Here is a 21,763-nt window from a genome sequence, read left to right on the forward strand (position 1 = left end):
AATTTCCTAGGGCTAGCTCTAACAACACATTCGATGGAAGTCCTCAAAATGTTGATGTTATAGATCATAAATATGACTTGAAAAAAACAGAGATGCCTAAAATGATGCAATTGATGACATTAACAATACTAAAATAATATAGGAAGTGTTCTTATATTGTAAAAAGATTATTACTCACCCAAGGTAAGAAAATTCATCTTAGTGTAAGAAAATTTTTTATTCTTGATGTAATATTAATAGCAAAGTCTGTGCATTGATTATAGACAATAGAAGCTATGCTAATATTGTATCCAAAGCACTGGCAAAACATATAAAATTGCATATGAAAGCTTATCCAACACCGTAGTGAATTAAAGAAAGGTCAATTGCCATTGTAGCTAGATCTATAGAGTTCTTCTCTCAATTGGAAAAAATTATAATAAGAAAGTTATCTGTGAGATAGTTGATATGGATGCATGCGTGCTACTTAGAAAGTCATAAAAGTATGATATAAATAAAACCCATCTTGGACGAAAGAAGATTATCATTCTATCGACTAATAAAAAGGGAGATGAATCCAAAAACTTGAGAGGAAGTCTTTCTTATCCATTTCCAACTTTGAGCAAGAATTTATTTCTAACGATAAAAAAATAAGAGTATGCTATAATCTAATTGTGAAAGGAGAAAAGTCATCCAAAGTAAAGATTCTAAATGAATTAAAATCGATATTGGAAGAATTCATATAGATCACCCAATAAAAAATTACCAAATGATAGTGAAAGATTTCTTATAAGCACTTACAACAAATTAAAGCTAAAAATATATGGCCTCTGTAGGGTCTTAAATAAAATCGATAATAATACCTATGTGATTGATTTACCAAATAATTGGAGGATCTCAAAGACCTTAAATATTATAGACTTGTATGACTATTTTTCAAATGAGAATTCAATGTATCTAGACATAAACTCGAGAATGAGTTTTTCTCAAGAGGAGGGGATTAATGTGGAACAAGCAAAAAATAATAATTTTTAAAGATCCTATCCATTTATTAATTTTGTATTTCTTTTATCCCACATTGCTAGTTAACTAATTTTTAAGGTCTAAAACTAGTATAAATAAGGGCCCATCTAAGTCTATGATTCATGTCTTCTCCTCGTCCTCCCTTATAAGGTTAGTTTACTAGAATCCTTTTTAGTAATATTTTTTTAATTTTATTTTTATTTTACATCATATATAAATAAATAAATAATATATATACACACATATATATACATATATATATATACATATATATATATATATTATAATAGTAATAATAAATACTGATGAAACATGAACAACATGATCTTTAATTCAAATTGTCTTCTTTTTTGAAATTAAAAACCTAGTATTCGCTAGAGTTGCTTGCGTCCTATAAAATAACATCTTTCGGGTGCAACCTCAATAGTCCTTTCCCATCCATGCCAAGCACTCATTGATAGCCTATATTATTCCTAGACATTTTGTCATATTTTTTATAATTAAATATTTAGTAAATAATAAGTAAGTATATTTTTTTATTCTTCCTTTTTCTTATTTCTGAAACACTTGTTATTCTTAAATTTTCTCTCTTGTTCTAGATCCACAAATATAAATGTAAATTGTTGCACAAATATGTTTAATTCAATGTTTAAAGAGGGTGCTGAATATGTTTAATTGTCATATATTTTTATAAAATAGTAAATATATATGTTTTTTAAAACAAATTTTGAGAAAAAAAAACCTCATTGTTCTTTTTTTTTGGATTGGTATTCTCATTTTTATTTTTCCCCATCAATGCCCATCATTCGCTTCCAAAATGCCGATGGTAAGACTGACCAAAAAAACTTGTGTTTTTTATTGAATCAGTTCACTGCAATACTAGTTGTATTATTTTTTAATAATATTATAGTATTTTTTGGTATCTCCATCAAAAAATTAATGTTTTACATGCCATTGTTTATAAGAATACCTGTTTGAAACATTACAAATGTTGATAAAGTAGTTTGTATTGAATTTTATGTCTCTTATAGACTGGTTTTGCAAAAATTTATCATGTAGTCTGATATATCTTATTCATCGATCTAACCTGAGAAATTATTTTATTATCCTTTCAAGAGTATTTTGAAGGAGAAAATACATCAAAAAGTCCAAAAAGACATCTTTACCATTGAAGTAGATTTTGATTATAAATACTATAGTGGTAAGGAATAGAAGAGTGAAGGGATGAGAAGTTGGAGCATGATACTGTCCTTCATAAAATACCTTTTATAAGAATATATTCTTCTAAGGAAATGAGATTAGGGGACGATGTTTTTATGTAATTTATAAGCACATTGACTAATATTTTATAAGTAACATTGTATAAAATTTTTCATTATGATCCACCATTTAATATTAACAAGCTTAAAAAATTTTAAATTTAAAAAAAGAAGAAAAATATATTCCTTTCTTAATTATTTTATTTTATTTTATTTTATTTTGTATTGGAGTATCTATCACATGGATAATCTAATACCACATTTAAGTCACGTCGAATGTTTCATTGATCTAACATGTCAATCGACCATCATGTCTTACGAACATCAACAACAACTAGATGGGTTCCCAATCCAACACATGCTCCTGCACTTCACCTCATTAATGCAAGTCACATTAAGGATAACAATAGCACATTAATTTATCTATTGATTTAAACATTATATATTTTTTTTTATTATGTAGTTTTTGTCGAGCCACTTCAATCTTGACACTAGAGTTTTTTCTTTTTGTAGGTTCAAATATTGAACTCGGATTAATTTTGAACTGTCTTCTACCGCATCACATAATTATAATCTATCGTAACAATTCCGAACTTCCTTAATTTAGAAAAACATAAACAAAATAAAAGTTAAAATTCACCATTAGATCAGACACCAAGGCACAACTTCTTAAAAGCTAAAATAAGAAGGTAGATTCTTCTTTAATTGGGCAAGTAACGTTAGCAGAAGCAGTATTTAATCTTTCCATTTCATTTGCTGGGCGTTTCCATCACCAAAGCGCACAAACTAAGCTCGGTTCCACAGGTTCTCCAGAATGAAGCTTTCTTCTTCCACCATTATCTTTCTTGTCCTCGGGCTTCTCTTCGCTTCCATGGCCACCACGAGCTCCCGGGAGACGCCTGCCCATGGCGTGCTAGAGAAAGGTTGGTCTCTTTCGCAATACGTAACATGCATTGCTTATCATGGAAGTCCTCCTCAAAATGTTGATGTTGTTCATGTGTTCAGGTAGAGATAGGGCTATGGTGCAACCCGAAGGCGTCATCTACGGCCTTGCAAGGGTGTCTCCTTTGACACCGCCGGCGCCAGAGGCCAACCATCCCCCTGACCCTCCCTTCAACAATCCCTGAAGCCGTGCTGCTGCCCATCGATCATGTACTGCACCAATATATTTCATGCTTTGTTGAAGACTACACCGTCGTGTCGATGTTGCTTCTCTCTTTCTCCAAAAGGGTGTATCGATTGTAGTGTTTCATGTTCGGTGATCCTAATAAATGTTTCTTGATGTGTTATCATTTCTCAAAGGATGTTCCTCTAGGAAAATAAAAATGATTCTGCTAAATGAGTCGAGTGCATCAGATCATACATATATGGAACAGTTGAGTGCGTGCATTTCATTCCAAATACAAGGAGTTCCTCGATAGAGTCGCTTGAAAGCTAAGGCTATCATATATATATACAGATTGCTTGATGAAACATGAAGAACATGATCTTTTAATTTCAAATTAAAACCTAGCATTCACCAGAGTTGTTGAATGTCTCAATGGTCGTTGTCTATCGATACGAGGCACTCGTTGATAGCCTATATTATATGTAGATATTTTATCATATTATTTATTATTAAACATGTAGTAAATAATAAATAAGTATATATATATATATATATATATATATATTGTTTATTCTTCCTTTTTCGCTTTTGTATGCCACTTGTTTTCTTAAATATTTTTTCTCTTGTTCTTAGTACACATGTATGGAATATAAAAAGTCAATAATTGTTTCACAAATACATGTAATTCAATGTTTAAAGAGGGTGCTGAATTATGTTTAACTATCATTTATTTTATATAAAATATTAATCAATGCCCCATCATTCTCTGTGTTTCCAAAATATGCCCAACAGACCAAAAAACTTGTGCCTTTCTATTTGATCAGTTCATCAAGTGAACCAGTTTATATTATTTATGAATAGTATTACAGTATTTTTTTGGTACCTCTATCAAAACACCATAACCCTATTTAAAATATTATAACAGAGGTAGGTGAATTCTTCTTTAATTGGGCAAGCAACGTTAGCGAAAGTAGTATGTATATATTCGTAACATGTCAAATCCTGGGGCATCACCGAAACCATAGCGTTTCCAGTTTCTCAAGCATGAAGCTTTCTTCTCCCACCATCATCTTTCTTGTTCTCGGGCTTCTCTTCGCTTCCATGGCCACCACGAGCTCCCGGGAGACGCCCACCCATGGCGTGCGAGAGAAAGGTTGGTCTCTTTCTCAATCTGCAACATGCATCGCTCATCATGGTTCATTATATGCATGGGGATATCGATACTCCACGTATTCGATGGAAGTCCTGCTCAAAATGTTGATGTTGTTCATGTGTTCAGGCAGAGATGGGGCTACGGTGCAATCCCAAGGCGTCGTCTTCGGCCTTGCAAGGGCTTCTACTTTTACACCACCGGCGCCAAAAGCCAACCATCACCCTGACCCTCCCTTCAACAATCCCTGAAGCCATGCTGCTGCCCATCGATCATGTACTGCACCAATATATTTCATGCTTTGTTGAAGACTACACCGTCGTGTTGATGTTGCTTCTCTCTCTCTCCAAAAGGGTGTATCGATTGTAGTGTTTCATGTTCGGTGATCCTAATAAACGTTTCTTGATGTGTTATCATTTCTCAAAGGATGTTCCTCTAGGAAAATAAAAATGATTCTGCTAAATGAGTCGAGTGCATCAGATCATACATATATGGAACAGTTGAGTGCACGCATCTAATTCCAAATACAAGGAGTTCCTCGATACAGTCGCTTGAAAGCAAAGGCTATCAAAAGCTATCAATTTATGTACGTTTTAGTAATACCAGATTGCACTGCATGCAATATAATTTTCAATAAAACATTATATATTTATATATACGTAAAATTAAAAAAAAAAAAAAAGCTTGATGAAACATGAACAACATGATCTTCTAATTCAATTATCTTCTCCCTTCAAATTTAAAACCTAGCATTCGTCAGAATTGTCTATATGTCTTCGAAATAAATTGTATCTTTTGCCTATCACCTCAGTCCATTTATACCAAACACTCGTTGATAGTCTTTATTATACCTTGATATTTTTATCATTTTTTATTATTAAAAAATTTGTAAAATAATAAATAGGTATATATTTTTTATTCTTTCGTTTTCTTATTTATTTACCACTTGTTAGATTTTGATGACGAAACCAATTAATAAAGTTATGATCTAATCAGTATTTTGATTGATGTAGGACTAACCTCGATCAAGGAAAGATAAATTGATTGATGCAGGAAGAATCAAATGTTGGATCGGAGTGAAACATATCAGGAGATTGGACGTCGAGTTGAATGATTGGTCGATGTACCAGTAGAAGGATTTCGTGCCATAGGTTCGGACATCGGACCGAAGGATCGAACATTACGTCAAGGAGATTGGAAGTTGTAGGAGCTAATATATCGATTGGATAATACACTGAAGGAGAGGACGATGCACCGAAGGATCGAATGAAGCATCAGATGAACAAATAACATGTCGGACTATATAGGATTCGTGTTTGTAATCAATTGTGTCTAGATCGAGTTAGTTTATGTCTAATTGAGTCGGTATTGAGATGAAACAATTCTAACTACCCATTGGGCCTAAGTTGGGGCTATTTTGGGCCAAGTGAGGCCCATGCAGCAACCCTTAGTAGGCCTAGGCGATGGCATCGCCTAGGACTCGGCCTCCCAAGTTATCTCGACGGTGGTATTGCCCAAACAGTTTTCAAGACTATGCCAAACGATGGTATCATCAAACTGACAAGCGGTGGTACTACTAGTTGTCAATCTATCAGGAGGTGGTACCACCCAGTAATGATGGTGGTACCGTTAGGACCTAAGAAACCTAGGATGAGATCTTTTTTTGTTCTATTTTTAAAGTCATTTATGGTCTATAAATACCCCAGCTATTCCTGCATGGATAAGTAAAGAAATAGAGCAAAAATGTGTTGTTATTCTTAGTTGAAAAGTACTAAGTATCATCTCCTCTTTAAGTTTTAGGTTTAGTATACGAGAGGTGTGAGGCTTGTAAAGGTTATCTTCTAAACCTATGAAAAGGAGAAAAAGTTATAAGAGGGTAGTTGATCTTCGCCCGTTGAAAGAAGACCGTTAGTGAACGTCGGTGGCCTCAACAGAGGAGAAATCGAGAGTGGACGTAGGTCACGACGATTGAATCACTATAAATCCGGTTTGCACTTTTTTTCTATAATTCATTGCTATTACATTCTAAGTTAATTACTTAGTTCATTTACTCTAAGTCAATCATGCTTTCATTATTATTTTCATCGAACAAATATTTTCTAAAACCGATGTTTTTATCAAAAGTACTAATTTATCCATTTTAGTACCGACTTAATCCTAACATAAAAGTGGGTGCTGAATATATTTAATTATCATATTTTTTTTATAAAGTATGTTTTGAGACAATTTTTTGAGAAAAAAAAAGATACTTTTTCTAGATTGGTACCCTCAATTTTATTTTTCCCCATCAATGCCTCATCATTCCATGTGTTTCCAAAATGCCCATGATAAGATAAAGTGAACTAGTTTATTGCAATACAACTTATATTATTTTTGAATCGTATGAAAATATTTTTTGGTACCTCCATCAAAACACCATAACCTTATTTAAAATATTATAATGGTATAAAAATTAATTTTTTTACATGTCATTATTTGTAAAAATACCTGAAACTTCACCAAGGTTGGTAAGGTAGTTTGTGTTGGAACCTTTTTGGCAAAGATATGCCATGTAGACTGATACATACTATGCATCTATCTAATCCGAGAAATTCTTTTAGTATCTTATCAAGAGAATTTTGAAAAAAGAAAATCATAAAAGCCCAAAAAGACAAACCTTTCCCATGAAATTGATTCCATTATAAATAAATACTATGGTTGTAAGGAATAGTAAGAGTGAAGGTATGAGAAGTTCGAGTACTGAGAAATTTTATGAGTTATACCTTCTATAAGAATATATTATTCTAAGGCAATGAGACTAGGCAATAATGTTTTTATGTAATTTACAAGCACATTGACTAACATTTTATAAGTGATATTGCATAAAATATTTTCTCCTACACATAATAATCAACTTATTATAATATTTTCACATTACGATAACCTTCATTTATTTACTTAGTTTTGATGGTGATCCACTATTTAATATTAATCGGCCAAAAAAGGCTTGAAATTTGTTGTAAAATTAAGAAAGTTATATTTCTTCCTCGATCTGATAAGGTTGTCTAATATATTGATGATCTAGTATCATGTCGTGTCATGTTAGATACTTTGTTAGTATAATACGTTAATCGATCATCATGGTACCATCTCGAGTATCCAGTCCAATATCCGGATTGTATTCTCTATCTTATTAACGTAAGTCACAATGATGATAATCATAATGTCTAGCGGTTCATCGAACCTTCCCACATTTTAAATTATTACAAAAAAACCCACTTTAAAAGTTTGAAGTGTCATTCTCAATGTAGTTTTAACATACACACTCATTCTATTGACATACATTTCAGAGATTTTAATTTAGTTTTGTTGGAGAACTTGTTGAACCAATTTTATATTAACCCTTTGGTTTGCTATAGGTTCAAACATCCATATCAGACAATTATAATATATCATAACAATTCCAAATTTCCTTAATTAGAGATACAATCAAATTTCCCCATTAGACACCAAGGGACATCCTAAAAGCTCACAGAAGAAGGTGAATAATGGCAAGTAGAAGATCTCATAGATCCAAAATTTGATGGACAGTGATGCAAACTTTTATCTAGTATTGGATTGTTGAATATATTTCCTCATGTAACACCTTGGTTTACTCCCATGATAAAAGTGGATAAAAAGCGTAGACCCAAGCATTTTGGCCAAATAGCTTAATTAGTTAATTATCTTATCAAATTGGGTTATGATAATTAGTATCAGAGTGGACCAATGCAACAAATGAAATTAAAAATAAGTAATAATTAATTTACAATTATTTTTTTCAAGTGAAAATGTATTCATATTTTTGGTGAAAACTTTAACCTATATGCAGTAATATTTAAATGCTAAAAAATACTTTTAGCAAAGATCAATTACCCTTACAATTCCTTTTCCTTTTCACATGCTCATGAGAGAACTTCTACACCTTTCTCTTTTAGACCTCACTCCTCCCTTAGAAACCTTCTAACTCTAGGAGGAAGATACTCACTAACTTTAGATAGATTAAAACAATTTTTTTCTCAAGTATATTTTTCCATCTTTTCTACTTAAATTCGTTACTACTCCAAGAAAGAATAGTTGGAGTATTTATAGACCCTAAATGACTTAAAAAATGAAGCTAAAAAATATCTTATCTTGGGTTTTTCGAGTCCTGACAGTACCACTGCCTGCAGCACTGACACTATATAGTACCACCGCTCAGTCTGATTATACCACTGCCTGATATAGTCTGAGAGATTGTGTTTGGGCGGTACCATCGCCTAGTTTGGCGATACTACCGCCCGACAACTAGAAAAAGTGCGCTCTTAACTTTTCTAGCTCAGAGGTAGTTTCACATAATCTTGGATGACCGAATGAGCCTTCGACTTTGGCCCAAAACAATCTCAACTCAAGCCCAATGAGCCCCAATTGAGTTGGTATGGTTACACCCCAAAACTGACTCAATTAGACTCTAAACTAACTTGATTTAGACATAATTGATTACAAGCATGAATCCTATATTATTCGACATGTCATTGGTTCATCCGATGCTTTATCCGATCCTTCGACGTATTATCCAATTGGCATGTTGACCCCCGCAACTTCCGATCTCCTTGCCGCAATGTCCGATCCTTCGGCCCAATGCCCGAACTCACAACATGAAGTCCTTTTGTTGACACATCGATCGATCCTCCGATCGATGTCTAATCTTCTGACATGTTCACTCCGACGCAACGATAAATTCTTCCTACTTTAATCGATTTATGTTTTCTGATCGAAGATAGTCTTGTGTCACTTAAAACATAGATTATATCGTAAATTCATTAATTGATTTCATCATCAAAATCCAAGATTCTAATATATTTAAAAGACTTTCAAAAGTGTGTCATGAGATTCAGCATCAAACAACCACTGATCCTCGTATTCTCATAAACTTTTAAAAATTTTATTTTATATCATAATTTAATAATCAGAATACTAAGGTAAGGATAAAAGATCTCCTTATCTAGTCCATTCACTATTTTTTTTCATAAAAATCAAGGTTCCACATTAATAAAACAAACCATAACAATACAAGAAAGTATGTTATAAGCCTTTTCCAAACGTTCATATAAGGGTTTTTTATATTTAGAATCAAATAAAGACTCAGAAATCTCCTCAATTAGAGGATATTGTCCTTAATACTATTACCTTTTATAAGAATATATTATTCTAAGGTAATGAGACTTGCCAACAATTTTTTTATATAATTTACAAGCACCTTGACTAACATTTAATAATTAAGATTACATAATTTTTTTCCACGTACACATAATAATCAACTTATTATACTATTTCACGTTTTAAACTATCGTCTTGCTTTATTCATTTAGTTTTGATGGTCATCCCTCGTTTTAAACTTATTAGGTGTCTTTCTCGAGCTAATTTCAACATACAATAATCGTTTTACTTTTTAAAATTTTAGATTTATCTATCGATTTAAGCATCAGAATAATCTTTAAGTCTTTGCTGGAGACTTTATCGAACCACTTCATTCTTGACATTAGAGTTCTCTATCAGTTCAAAAATCGATATCTGATTAATTTCGAGCTGTCTAACATATCACACAATCATAACGTATAACTTCCTAAATTAGAAAAAGTGTAAACAGAATAAAGTTAAAATTCACCATTAGACACCAAAGCACATCTTAAAAGCTAATAGAAGAAGGTGAAGAATTCTTCTTCTTTAATTGGGCAGGAAAAGTAGTATTTATTCTTACCATTTCATTTCCTAGCGCATCACGGAAACCACACCACCAGAAAAAGGGCCAAAGCGTTTCCATCACCAAAGCACACAAATTAAGCGCGGTTCCACAGGTTCTCAAGCATGAAGCTTTCTTCTCCCACCATCTTATTTCTTGTCCTCGGGCTTCTCTTCGCTTCCATGACCACCACGACCTCCCGGGAGACGCCCACCCATGGCGTGCGAGAGAAAGGTTGGTATCTTTCTCAATCTGCAACATGCATCGCGTATCATGGTCCATCATATTCATGGCGATATCCTCCACGTATTCGATGGAAGTCCTGCTCAAAATGTTGATGTTGCTCATGTGTTCAGGTCGAGATGGGGCTACGGTGCAACCCGAAGGTGTCATCTACGGCCTTGCAAGGGTGTCTCCTTTTACACCGCCGGCGCCAGACGCCAACCATCACCCTGACCCTCCCTTCAACAATCCCTGAAGCCATGCTGCTGCCCATCGATCATGTACTGCACCAATATTTCATGCTTTGTTGAAGACTACACCGTCGTGTTGATGTTGCTTCTATCTCTCTAAAAGAGTGTATCGATTGTAGTGTTTCATGTTCGGTGATTCTAATAAATGTTTCCTGATGTGTTATCAATTCACAAAGGATGTTCTCCTAGGAAAATAAAAATGATTCTGCTAAATGAGTTGAGCGCATCAGATCATACATATATGGAACAGTTGAGTGCATGCTTTTGATTCCAAATACAAGGAGTTCCTCGATAGAGTCGCTTGAAACCTAAGGCTATCGAAAGCTTTTAATTAATGGCGTCCTGATTTAAGACTTCAAAAGCTCACAATTTATGTATGTTTTAGTAGAACCACATTTTAAGGCGGGCAATATAATGTAATATTTCAAAAAACACTTTATATATATATATATATATATATATATATATATATATATATATATATTCACTTGATTTTTAATATATATCTTTCTTAATTTTAAGTATAATTTAAGTCTCCTCTTCTTAAGTATACCTATTTTTATTTGCTCATTCACTCTCCTTCTGAGTATCCATTTCTGACTTTTACGGTTTCAATCTCTTCTCTTTTTTTCTTTTTCTCCTTTTCTTTCCCTTTTGTTCTCTCATTCTCTTGTTGTTGTAGTAGGGTTGCCACAACCAAGGTCTGTCATATCGAATCATACCGTCCGATATGAGTGGTACGTATCGATCCGATAGGTTATCAGTACATGGACCATCCACTACTGAACGGATTATACTACAGTATTATATCGGTACGGTACGTGTGATACCATATCATACCGAGTCAATCTCGAAACATCGATATAATATGATATTACATACCTTGGTCACAACTATGATGCAGAGAATAAACGATGATCGATGAGAGAAGGAAACAAAGATAATTAACAACAAGTGTTCTCTACTGCAGTTTGTCCACACTTCGTGATGTGAAAACTTCCGAGCAATCGTCTTTTTATTTGAACTTTTCATTTTAGATACTTTAAATTTACAATAAAAAATATATTAATTTTTTTTAAATTATGTTTATCATAGAAAAAAAATCATAATTCTTCCATCAGATTGTTGGATCATCGAACCTAAACTCCATACGAATTAATTAATATATAGTAAATAATATATAAATTTTTTAATTCTTTCTTTCTCTTATTTCTGTCCCACTTATTTTTTAAATTTTTTTTCTTGTTCTTGGTATGAAATGTAAAAGTAATTTCTTACATAAATATGTTTAATTGTGATGGAGGGTGCTGAATAAGTTTAATTATCAATTATTTTTAGAATTTTTAGTAAATAATAAATATATATTTATTAGATAAATTCTTAAGAAAAACCTCTCATTTTAGACTTTTCTCGATTGTTACTCTCATTTTTATTTTTCTCCACCAATGATTCATCTTTCCATGCGTTCCCAAAATCTCTTTATAAGATAGATCAAAAAATTTCTGTCTTGGTATTGGTCTTGATCCAGTCTATAAGGCCAACTGGTTGACTACTATATAAGTTATATTATTTTTTAATAAGATTATAATATGCTTAATACCTCCATAAAAATACTATTTGAAAATATTATAATGATACATAATTTAATTTTTGTATATCATTGTTCATAAGAATATTGTTTGAAATACGGTAAAAATATTAATAATATTAATATCATTGTTCAGAAGTTGGAGTACGGTAAAAATCAAATATTAATAATATTTGGATGGAAGGATTAATTAAAAAAATAAAAATAAATTCCTCATCTGGGCCGGCTTAGGGGGGAGTGTAGTGAGTGGTCGCCACCACCGTCGGGCGAGGGCGGAGGACGTGCGCACCGATCCCCACCGCCCATCGACGCGAGCGCCCACGCGCCGCTCCATGTCGCCCCCGCGGCACGGCACCCCGCAACACGTGGCGCGCTTCCAAAGGCCTCCTCCTCCGGTTGGGGCCCCCTGTCAATACCCAATGATCGACTACATTACACATTTCCCCCACCCCTTCTTCCTTATCTTTCATCACTACTTCTTCTCGACTCCATTTTTGACGTGAACGATGCGTGCCCATGACGTGAAGGGTGGGCAAAGGTGTATTAAAAGGGGCGACACCATACCATGCCATGCCATGCCATGCATGAGATTGTGGTGGTGGAGACCATCGAACAAGTTGGACTTGGTAAGAGGGATGTGTTGGATTTAACAAAGGGAGGGGGAGAATCTCTCAATTCGACCACTAGTCCAAGTCTTTTTGTCCTCAGATAGGGACTTATCCTTCCAGCCACAGTGCTACGGCTTGTATGCATACACTCCTAGGACTGCATGCTTTATGTGCAGAAGAGACCAGGGTGGGCCTCACAGTGAACATAAGATTGTATCTCTTGTCTTACATCTGTTTGATTAGATGCTGAATCTTTGGCCTTTTTCTTTTTTGTTTTCCTTTTCTTGCTTTTTGTTGCCTTGTTTAGCATTTAAATTTTCAGGATAAGGTCTTCTTGCATGGCAATTATGCAGAGTCCAGGTCACAAAATCTTACTGCATTTCTTCTCTTCTGCAAATAAGGTATATAATAATAGACACCGGAGTTGTCATGCAACTCTGAAGGGACAGTTGTGTGGCACTCACTCGAGTAGAATCTCAAGTTTCTCTGTCGTACTACTATAGCATCACATAATTAACAACTCATTGCCCATAATTACACTGGAGATTGTTCTGAAAGGGAAAAGGCAACTCATCGCCCGAGATTAGCTATCACCATACTGAGCCATGCATGAAGCAAATCAACAGCCTGAGCAGAATGGAAAGGTGGGTGAATCTTAGCTGTTCAGTCAACACAAGTCCCATTATGTCTTCCCTTTCATGGTTTAGTTTAGTTCCTTTTAAGATACTATTTCCCACATACATATGATCTCTCTCTCTCTCTCTCTCTCTCCTCTTCTACCAACGTGCTTTGGAAGCCGAGCAAGTGCGTTTGCATTCCCCACAGACATGCTCCCCACCCCCAACCCAAGAATCCTTAAAAATCCACACACTATGGTCCAAAACAAAGCCTAACACCATTCCTCTCTCTCTCTCATTCATTCCTTTATATATCTTCTTTACTTTGTCTCCTGCCTAACACCGTTCCTCCTCTTGCTCTTTAGCTGAACTTGAGCTGTGCTACTTCCTCCTCTTAGTTCAGCTGCCTCTCCTCCTCATGGAGGCTAAGGTTTACTGGCCAAAGTTTGGTGATCCTGGTGGTGGATACAGATGCTGCATAAAGCATCATCTCGTATCCATATGAAGAAATCAAGCTCGTGAAGACAAACGAAGTGGTGGTTCGAAAGCTGTGCAGCTGCCGTCTCCTTTGCTCTACTTCCCACCCTAGCAGGGCTCTTGGGAGATTCACGTTGCACTGTGGGGAATTGAGGTTCGTGGTCCGATATCTCTAGGTGGCATATATTTTCTGTGTGTTTCTATCTCTCAATGTCTGTAGTTTTCTTTCCCTCTGGGTGAAGATGGATGTAAGGGACGCATTCTAAGTCTAAAGGAAGGATTTGATGCTAAGAATGCATCACTTACACTCGTCATGTAGTAGCTAAGACTTCGATAACTGCTGTAACATTAGCAATGGCTGCCTTCGACAATTTGCATTGCTCTTAACTCTCCTCACAGGGGAGAATATTCACGAGTTGAGATGGATTTGCACCTGTCAAACTTAGAGCTCATTTGTGTCTTCCTTTATGTCGCTTTAAAGAAGAGAGCTACAGTTGGAGAGACCGTACCTTGACCTCGCAATAGGGGAGGATGTCTTATCCCTGTCTCCATGAGTCTGCGTCAGTTGTGGACTCTGACATGCAGTACTATTACTAGCAGATGGATTCATGTGCATGTTGAGAGCTTTGGTCTTGAGCTAGAATTGATGCTGATGATGATGATGATGATGGAAAACTTGCTCTAAAAAGTTACGCTTGCAGAATCTAAGATATAAGAATGGATGATCCATAGTTAAAGACAACAGAACTAACAAGTATCAGCAGCTCAGCAAACAGGTAGGTGCTTTGTGTTGTCCCTTTGAAGAACTAATCCCAAGCAAAGCTACCCTTCTGTGATGGAAACTGTGTCGTGAGAGAGAAAGAGATAATTTGGCTAGACAGCGAAACAAATAATTTCATGTTCTATGAAAAAGAAAGACATCATTGCCACAGTTCTTCTGCCTCCAATTACACTACTGTCATAACATTATATGGTAGCATTGTCATGTTGCAATTGATGATGACAATAAAAGGAGAAGATGAAAACATTGGATCTGTTCATCTTTAGACCACAAGAAACACCATGATTCGGTTCTGTTCCCTGCCTTTTTCATCCCAAGGATCCTCTGCACCGTGAAAGAAAAAAGAATCCTCTGTTCCCAAATCCAAGGGAACAACATTCCAAGAATTTTCAGATCTACACTAGATTTGGGGTTCCACTTAATCGGAAGACTTCTCAAGTCAACTCGTTGAATGGATCAAACCTCCATGACTTCCGCCCTGCTAGACAAGTTATTTGCGACCGTTGACTCTTTGAGAAAGAAGTAAAGGAAGAAGCTGAACCCAAGAGAAGAAGAAAACAATCGAGAATCTAGCAATCGTTGACACAAACGGAGATGGAGTTCAAAGATGGCCGCAGATTTTTTATTGGGAAGAAGCTGAACCCGAGTGAGGAAGAAAACAATCAAGAAAGCAAGCTATCGTTTCCACGAATGGAGATGGAGTTCAAAGAAGGCTGCAGATTTTTTATTGGACTCGGGTCCTACCAAAGACTTGAGTGCGCCACCGTGTGGCCACCGTTGCTTGATGGATATCCATCATCTTCCACTATGTCGACTCCCATCCATCCTTCGGAACACACCCAATTCAATTGAATCATATGTGCATGTTTTTTCCTCAAATTTCATACTTAAGATGGAGTTTTATAAGATAATAAGTGTATTTTAACCAACATATTCACTAAGAAAAAAAATAAAAAACCATTTGAGTAATGTAAATATGGTTATTTGAACTTGGAACACGTAATTATGTACAAGTTTCATTATCATTGCACAAACAATTCTGAAACACAGACAATTATTAGATATGTACACATATATACCATGAAGAAGAATACTGTTCTCAAAAGCTCGCCAAGTCAAAGAGTCTGGTCACCCCCGGCCCCCTTATCTGTGGCACAAAAGTATAACAGCAAATCACCCTTTAAAGGAGAACCAAACGCTTGCACTGCTCTCGCGCGATCATGGCGATCGGCGATCTCTTCCACACCATGTCGGCTCTCATGGAGACGTGCAAGAAGCAGGTGTCGCATGTGGCGAGGAGGCTTCGGTCGCACCCAAGCCTCTCGAAGCTAACCGCCGTCGGCACGAGGAAGGATGGTGGGCGTGGCGGTGCGCCCTTCCTCCACCGCGGAGTCAGCTTGATCCCCTTCCTCAGCAACAAGAGAATCACTGACGACAAGAAGAGACATGTCGGCGGCGAAGAGGAAGAGGAGGCGGGCGGCGTGTGGCAGAAGACGATACTCATGGGGGAGAAGTGTCAGCCGCTCGACTTCTCAGGGGCGATACACTACGACAGTTCCGGGAGGCAGCTGTCGTCGCCGCGGACGCCGCTCCGTACCCCGATGACTTCCTTCGCCTTCCACGAAGAAGAAGACGAAGAAGTCTCTCTTCCATGAACATCCAGATGCATCTCTTCTGATTCATCCCTCTATGTTATGCTGACTTCCTTTTTCTTTCGTCTCTGCTTGCGGTGTGATTGGTTCTTTGTTTGGAAGTATGTTTGACTGTGCAAATGATCGAAGGAGCGCGTAGGTTTTCATCGAGTTCGTCTTTTTGTGCCTTATTCTCTATTAGAGACTGTACCGCAGAGATAGCTGTAAGGAAGAAACCATGGTGAAGTGAAGAGAGGCGTGGTTGATGACCGATGGATTACAGCAATCGCGTGTACCTGTGAATATGAAAGGGTTGACCAAATCCCTTTGCAATGTTAGCATCGATGGGGACTTTATTCTTTATAATACAATGTCACATTGAGGTTGTGCTTAAACATTTAAATATATGTGCTTACATATACAAACATCAATTTGATTGCTCAAAATTAGATCATGAACATGAGTCATCAGGATGGATCTTCGATACTCCTCATTTTGATTAGAAAATAGTTCATGAAAACTTTACTTTTTCTGTTACAGGTGTCATTTAATAACATCAAAAAAGATATTTTATATTATTATTAGACAACTCGATTATAGAATTAGCGTGAAAGAAAAATGATTGAAAATAATATTTAAATGTACAATCAAATTACTCGATAAATATTCAGTAATAATTCAATTAGCTCAAACCGTTATTGTTACATGTCAGAAAAATAGTACACGTCCAGCTGCGATCGTCGTGGCAACGGTTTGTGTAACGGCTGTTATTTATAACCTAATTCCTTTTTCGAACCTCCGAGGAATCTCCCTCCTCCTCCTCCGTCCGTCTGCTCCGGCAGCGGCGACTACTCGGACGGTGACGATGGCCGTGGCTGAGCGAATGGAGCCAAACAGAATGACAGCTCCCCGTCGTTCACTACCTTCGAGCTGGAGGAGCTCGACGGCGACCCTTTTCACGCTCTCCTCTTGAACCCGTTGTTCTGCTTGAAGGTAAAGAAAGAGTTCGACTGCTAATTGCTTTTTCCTTCGCAGGATTAGCGTGATTGTTCATCATGGGTGCGCATTTTTTTGGTTGCCGTTCTTGTTAGGTTTTTCTTGTCCTTTGTTGTTTATCAGTTTGATTATTTACATTCTTCTATACATTATTGATGATTTATGCTTTTATTCGTTCGGCATAAGTGTTATTTGATATTTTATTGAGTTTAAATTTAGCGAAAACTATTAGCAGAAGTCTTTCGATCTAATGTATTGAGGGTTTGGAGAAATATTGCACATGAAGTTTTCATAGTGTCGATGAAGAAAATCTTATTATTAGGTAATTAAAACCTAAGGGACTAGACTGTAGAGTCTGGATGCTTTATGATTTGATCTTTCTTTCAAAAAGAGATATACCATTTACAGCTTCATATGTGATCTTCTTATTAGGTAGATTTGGTAGATTAAAGGAGAAGTAAAATGTCTCATACGAAAGAGAAAGATTATCTATTTTTAATTGTTAAATTAGTAGATCCACCTGTTGGCAACATATACATTATTCTGAAAAGAATTGAGAAAACCTTATATATTCTGTTGTATTTTCCAGCAGCAGATGCAGCACCCTTGATAAACTCTTACTTTTTTTGTTGTGAAAATGTGGGTTCTACATCACGTCCTGACCTCAGTGTTTAATTTGTAGTTTTGTCAGAAGGCCCCTTTGGAACCTTCAATATCAAAGGTAGAAACCCATTAAACATGGCTAATATAAAAATTCATATGGTGAAATTAATCTACATAATTCTTCTCCTAGTTACCTGTGTTTGATCTGAGACATTTGTCATTGTTTTTTGTTCCTTTGTCCATGATTTCACTTTTATCGGAGGAGATCGCTGCCTCTGTGTGCAGCAGTCTACAACCCTATAATGATTGTCTCTTGGATATTTCTCTTCTCCATGGAAGCTAGCGCTTCTTTTAAAATCCAATTTTCATTTGACCTGATCATGCAGCTCTTGTTTGTTCCTTAGTAAAAAGAAATGTAATGTCATCATCAAAATTCTTCTGCAAAATCATCCAAGAAATCTAGTGACCTGAAACAGCAAAGGTAAAACTAAAATTTCCATGCATCCTTTTCCATAGAACAGACGGGTCACAAGCAAAGAAAGAACCTTTTTAAAATTTAATACTGTCTATTGATCTATTCTACAGCTTTGGGATCAGTAAGTTGTGAGCAAAGATCGTATATCAAATGAGAAACTTATAGATAAATGAATATATTGCTTGATACAACGAACAAGAAATATCATTGTTATATGCTGATCACGAATGAATAGTCCTATGATTAGTGATACCAGGTAAATTACATTAACATATATAGACATGTTTAGGACATATATAAGGTACTGCATATTATACTGCATAATGGAAGATGCAGGCTCCACATCTGAGACCTATGATGAATGGGAGTATCCTTATTTACTCTTTAAGTGGAGAGATTTGGAGACAAGGCTACAAATTTAAAAAGTCCAATTTAACTCCCTTTAAGGAACCTTATCTTTATTTCCATTTGGAGGAAGCACATGTAGAGAGAGACAATAGCTCTCAAAATTAAGTGAGTAGCTTGGTTTATGGTACTCATGTAAGAAGGAAGGGAGATGCTCATGGCTAGTGGCTTTGGAAAAGATGGGTGAGGTCAACGCACCTTTCGTGGGTAGGTGGGACAATTCTTTTGGAATTGGCTTTGACCTTGAAATTCTCAGTCTGATTTTACTTTGAAAACAAATTTGGTGTCGGACCAAATCATCCGTAATTTTCTTTTTCAGTTATATATCTAATTCGTGGTTCATATGATATTATCTAGTTTGTTAGTTCATAGATGATATAAATATCAAGCATTTTGTTGATTCGTGATATGAATTAGTTGTCATAACCATTCTTGATTAATTGGGCAATGACGCAAAAATAATTGATCATTTTCTTACTTTTTTACTTTATGACTTTTTATCCAAACCATGCCTCCTTTTAGTACCAAATGCCATTTTTTTCTTGTATATTATGAATTTTAACTTATTATACAATGTTTCAAACATTTACAATTTTGAAAGAATCATATAAATTTGTTCAGATCTTTATCTTTATTATATGGCTATACTATGTCACAAGATTACATAACAAGTAGATAAAGCATGATATACAATTTGATGAATCAGAGTTTTGCCCACACAAACTAGAAAGGGGAAGAATCTGGGTAAACCAAATGATGCTTGCAATTTTAGGAAAAAATTAAATCGGATGTGCATTATAGTAATTTAGCCCTTTTAATTAGTAATTTAACCAAAACCACTGATATTTACGAACTGGGAATGTAAATCATTGTAATTAGTTTTTCTTCAGTCTTAGCTGTGTTACCTACCCGAAAATGAACCCTTTTAAACACCATTTGACTCGTATTTAGGACTTGCAAATTAAGATGGCAACTAATAACTTACAAGATTGAATTTGTCTGGGATCTGCAATGATATAAATATCAGCCAAGCTAAAGCCATCTATATATCCCTTTTTATCTTCTTGATCTCTCCTATGGCAGCACTGGCAATCTCCGTGTATCTGCCGAGCCACCACTTCTGTTCTTGATGACTTATTCTCACAGCTCCATCCAAGTTGGGACATGCAAAGGCTGGAACGATTATCTTGTTAAAGAATAGTTTTTTCTTTTCTTTTCTGTTTTAGATTCTCACATATAACAAAGGTTTCTTCCTTTTTTATTTTTCCCCTGCTTTGGCAAGTTCCTATTTGTGTTTTCTCTTTATGTTTTTGGTGTATCAAGTGTTGGCATAATATGGAACTAAGACAGTACTAACATAAGCAGACCAATATATGGTTCTGTAGAGATTTAATTACTTTCTATTTGTTTTTGAATAAGATAATTCTTGCAAGATGTTCCCAAAATTAACAACCACAACTTATCCAATTAAAACATTAAAAAGCAATTCAAACTGAATGTCATTATATAATTAACTTAGGACTTATAATCGATTTGAATCTAGACCCACACTTGACTCTGTTTTTGGTATTGCATTTACTTCCTTTCACCACATACAGACAACTTCAAAGACGGTGTTCATGATTCTGTCTTAAGGTGAAAATTTTCACTAAAACATATCAAGTCTAAGATTTGATGATGAAGCCTGATGATATATTATTTTGTTGCCTAGATCTGATTTCGCTAATCTTCTCATCTGTTGAATATGATGTTAAATAAGGGAAGCAAGTTCAGGAATATTGCTGAGGACTCGTTACTACTACTACTACTACCATGAACTTGATTTGGCTTGATTACTTTCTCACAGGTTGGTAAATATGAGAGAACCAAGTAAAGATGCTGGATTATCAAATATACAAACTTTCAGATTCATTAGACTGCAGAATGATAGCTTGACCAAAAATTAACATCTGGAGGCAATTCTCTGTTGATGTTGTGAACTTGAACATAACCATATGCAGTATTGAACTTTAAATGATTAGTGTCCTGAGACATGGGTTGTGAGCATTTTTATGTGGACTAATGATTCACACTTGTCTTGCAGGGACACAACTATTAGGATCCAGAAAGATTTTATTGGAGAAGTTATTGGCCTTCAACACTGTGATTGGGTAAATATGTTTCTGAGGTGATTTATATAGGAGGTGACATATTACTCCATCTGGGCCCAGTGGTAGACTTTTATAATCTGGAACATTTCTTAACAACTCATCTATCACTGTCATCTCTTGCAGAATTGATAAATATATTCCTATACCTCATGCCAACATAGTGGTGGCAAGGAAGTAGCAGTAGATAATTCCCCCTGTTAAAACATGGTTACCACTAATGCCATACATCAATGCCTATACTTGATATTGGTGTATAAGAAGCATAAGCCATAAATAATTAAACATCATATGTTACAGTTATACCATTCTCCCTAGAAATTCTAGTGGTGCTAACATCACATAAGTGACACAGTTTCCTCATTAGTTGCCCCATTAGGGTAAGGGCTAAAAATACGTTTTTCTTTATCAGGGCTACAAATTATTCAGCCAAAAATTAGATTACCTTCATGGATTGAAGTCAAGCAAATTTTAATATAACAGTAAGATTACTTCATTATGACCTATAGATGATTAAGTTCTAAATCATGAATCTTCTTAAATCTCATATTGACAGGAGACTTGTGTACTACATTCATGAGTGAATGTTTAAATATATACGCTTTATTTTTTTTTTTTTAATTTATAATTAAATGTATCAAAATGCAAAGTTTATTGTCTAATTTTCTAGAATCTTAAACACACAATCTTAACAACAAAATAA

The 21,763-nt window shown here is 35.3% G+C and overlaps 1 protein-coding gene and 2 long non-coding RNA genes across 3 annotated transcripts; all 3 read left to right on the forward strand.

Annotated features, from left to right (window-relative positions):
- Nucleotides 1–1,131: 1,131 nt before the first annotated feature.
- On the forward strand, nucleotides 1,132–3,550 carry LOC108952637 (uncharacterized). Its single transcript, XR_001977689.2, has 3 exons — nucleotides 1,132–1,152; nucleotides 3,066–3,184; nucleotides 3,267–3,550. It is a non-coding gene; the product is annotated as an uncharacterized LOC108952637 (long non-coding RNA).
- A 12,347-nt stretch (nucleotides 3,551–15,897) lies between these two features.
- Nucleotides 15,898–16,605, forward strand: LOC135634554 (uncharacterized). The gene has a single exon (XM_065144922.1). It carries the CDS (start codon nucleotides 16,024–16,026, stop codon nucleotides 16,456–16,458), a length of 435 nt encoding a protein of 144 aa, XP_065000994.1. The 5' UTR covers nucleotides 15,898–16,023; the 3' UTR covers nucleotides 16,459–16,605.
- Nucleotides 16,606–17,211: 606 nt separating this feature from the next.
- LOC135635713 (uncharacterized) lies at nucleotides 17,212–21,208 on the forward strand. Its single transcript, XR_010495716.1, has 2 exons — nucleotides 17,212–17,427; nucleotides 20,997–21,208. It is a non-coding gene; the product is annotated as an uncharacterized LOC135635713 (long non-coding RNA).
- Nucleotides 21,209–21,763: the final 555 nt, after the last annotated feature.

The sequence above is a fragment of the Musa acuminata genome, chromosome BXJ3-4 (assembly GCF_036884655.1).
Source record: "Musa acuminata AAA Group cultivar baxijiao chromosome BXJ3-4, Cavendish_Baxijiao_AAA, whole genome shotgun sequence".
In the NCBI taxonomy this organism is placed as follows: domain Eukaryota; kingdom Viridiplantae; phylum Streptophyta; class Magnoliopsida; order Zingiberales; family Musaceae; genus Musa; species Musa acuminata.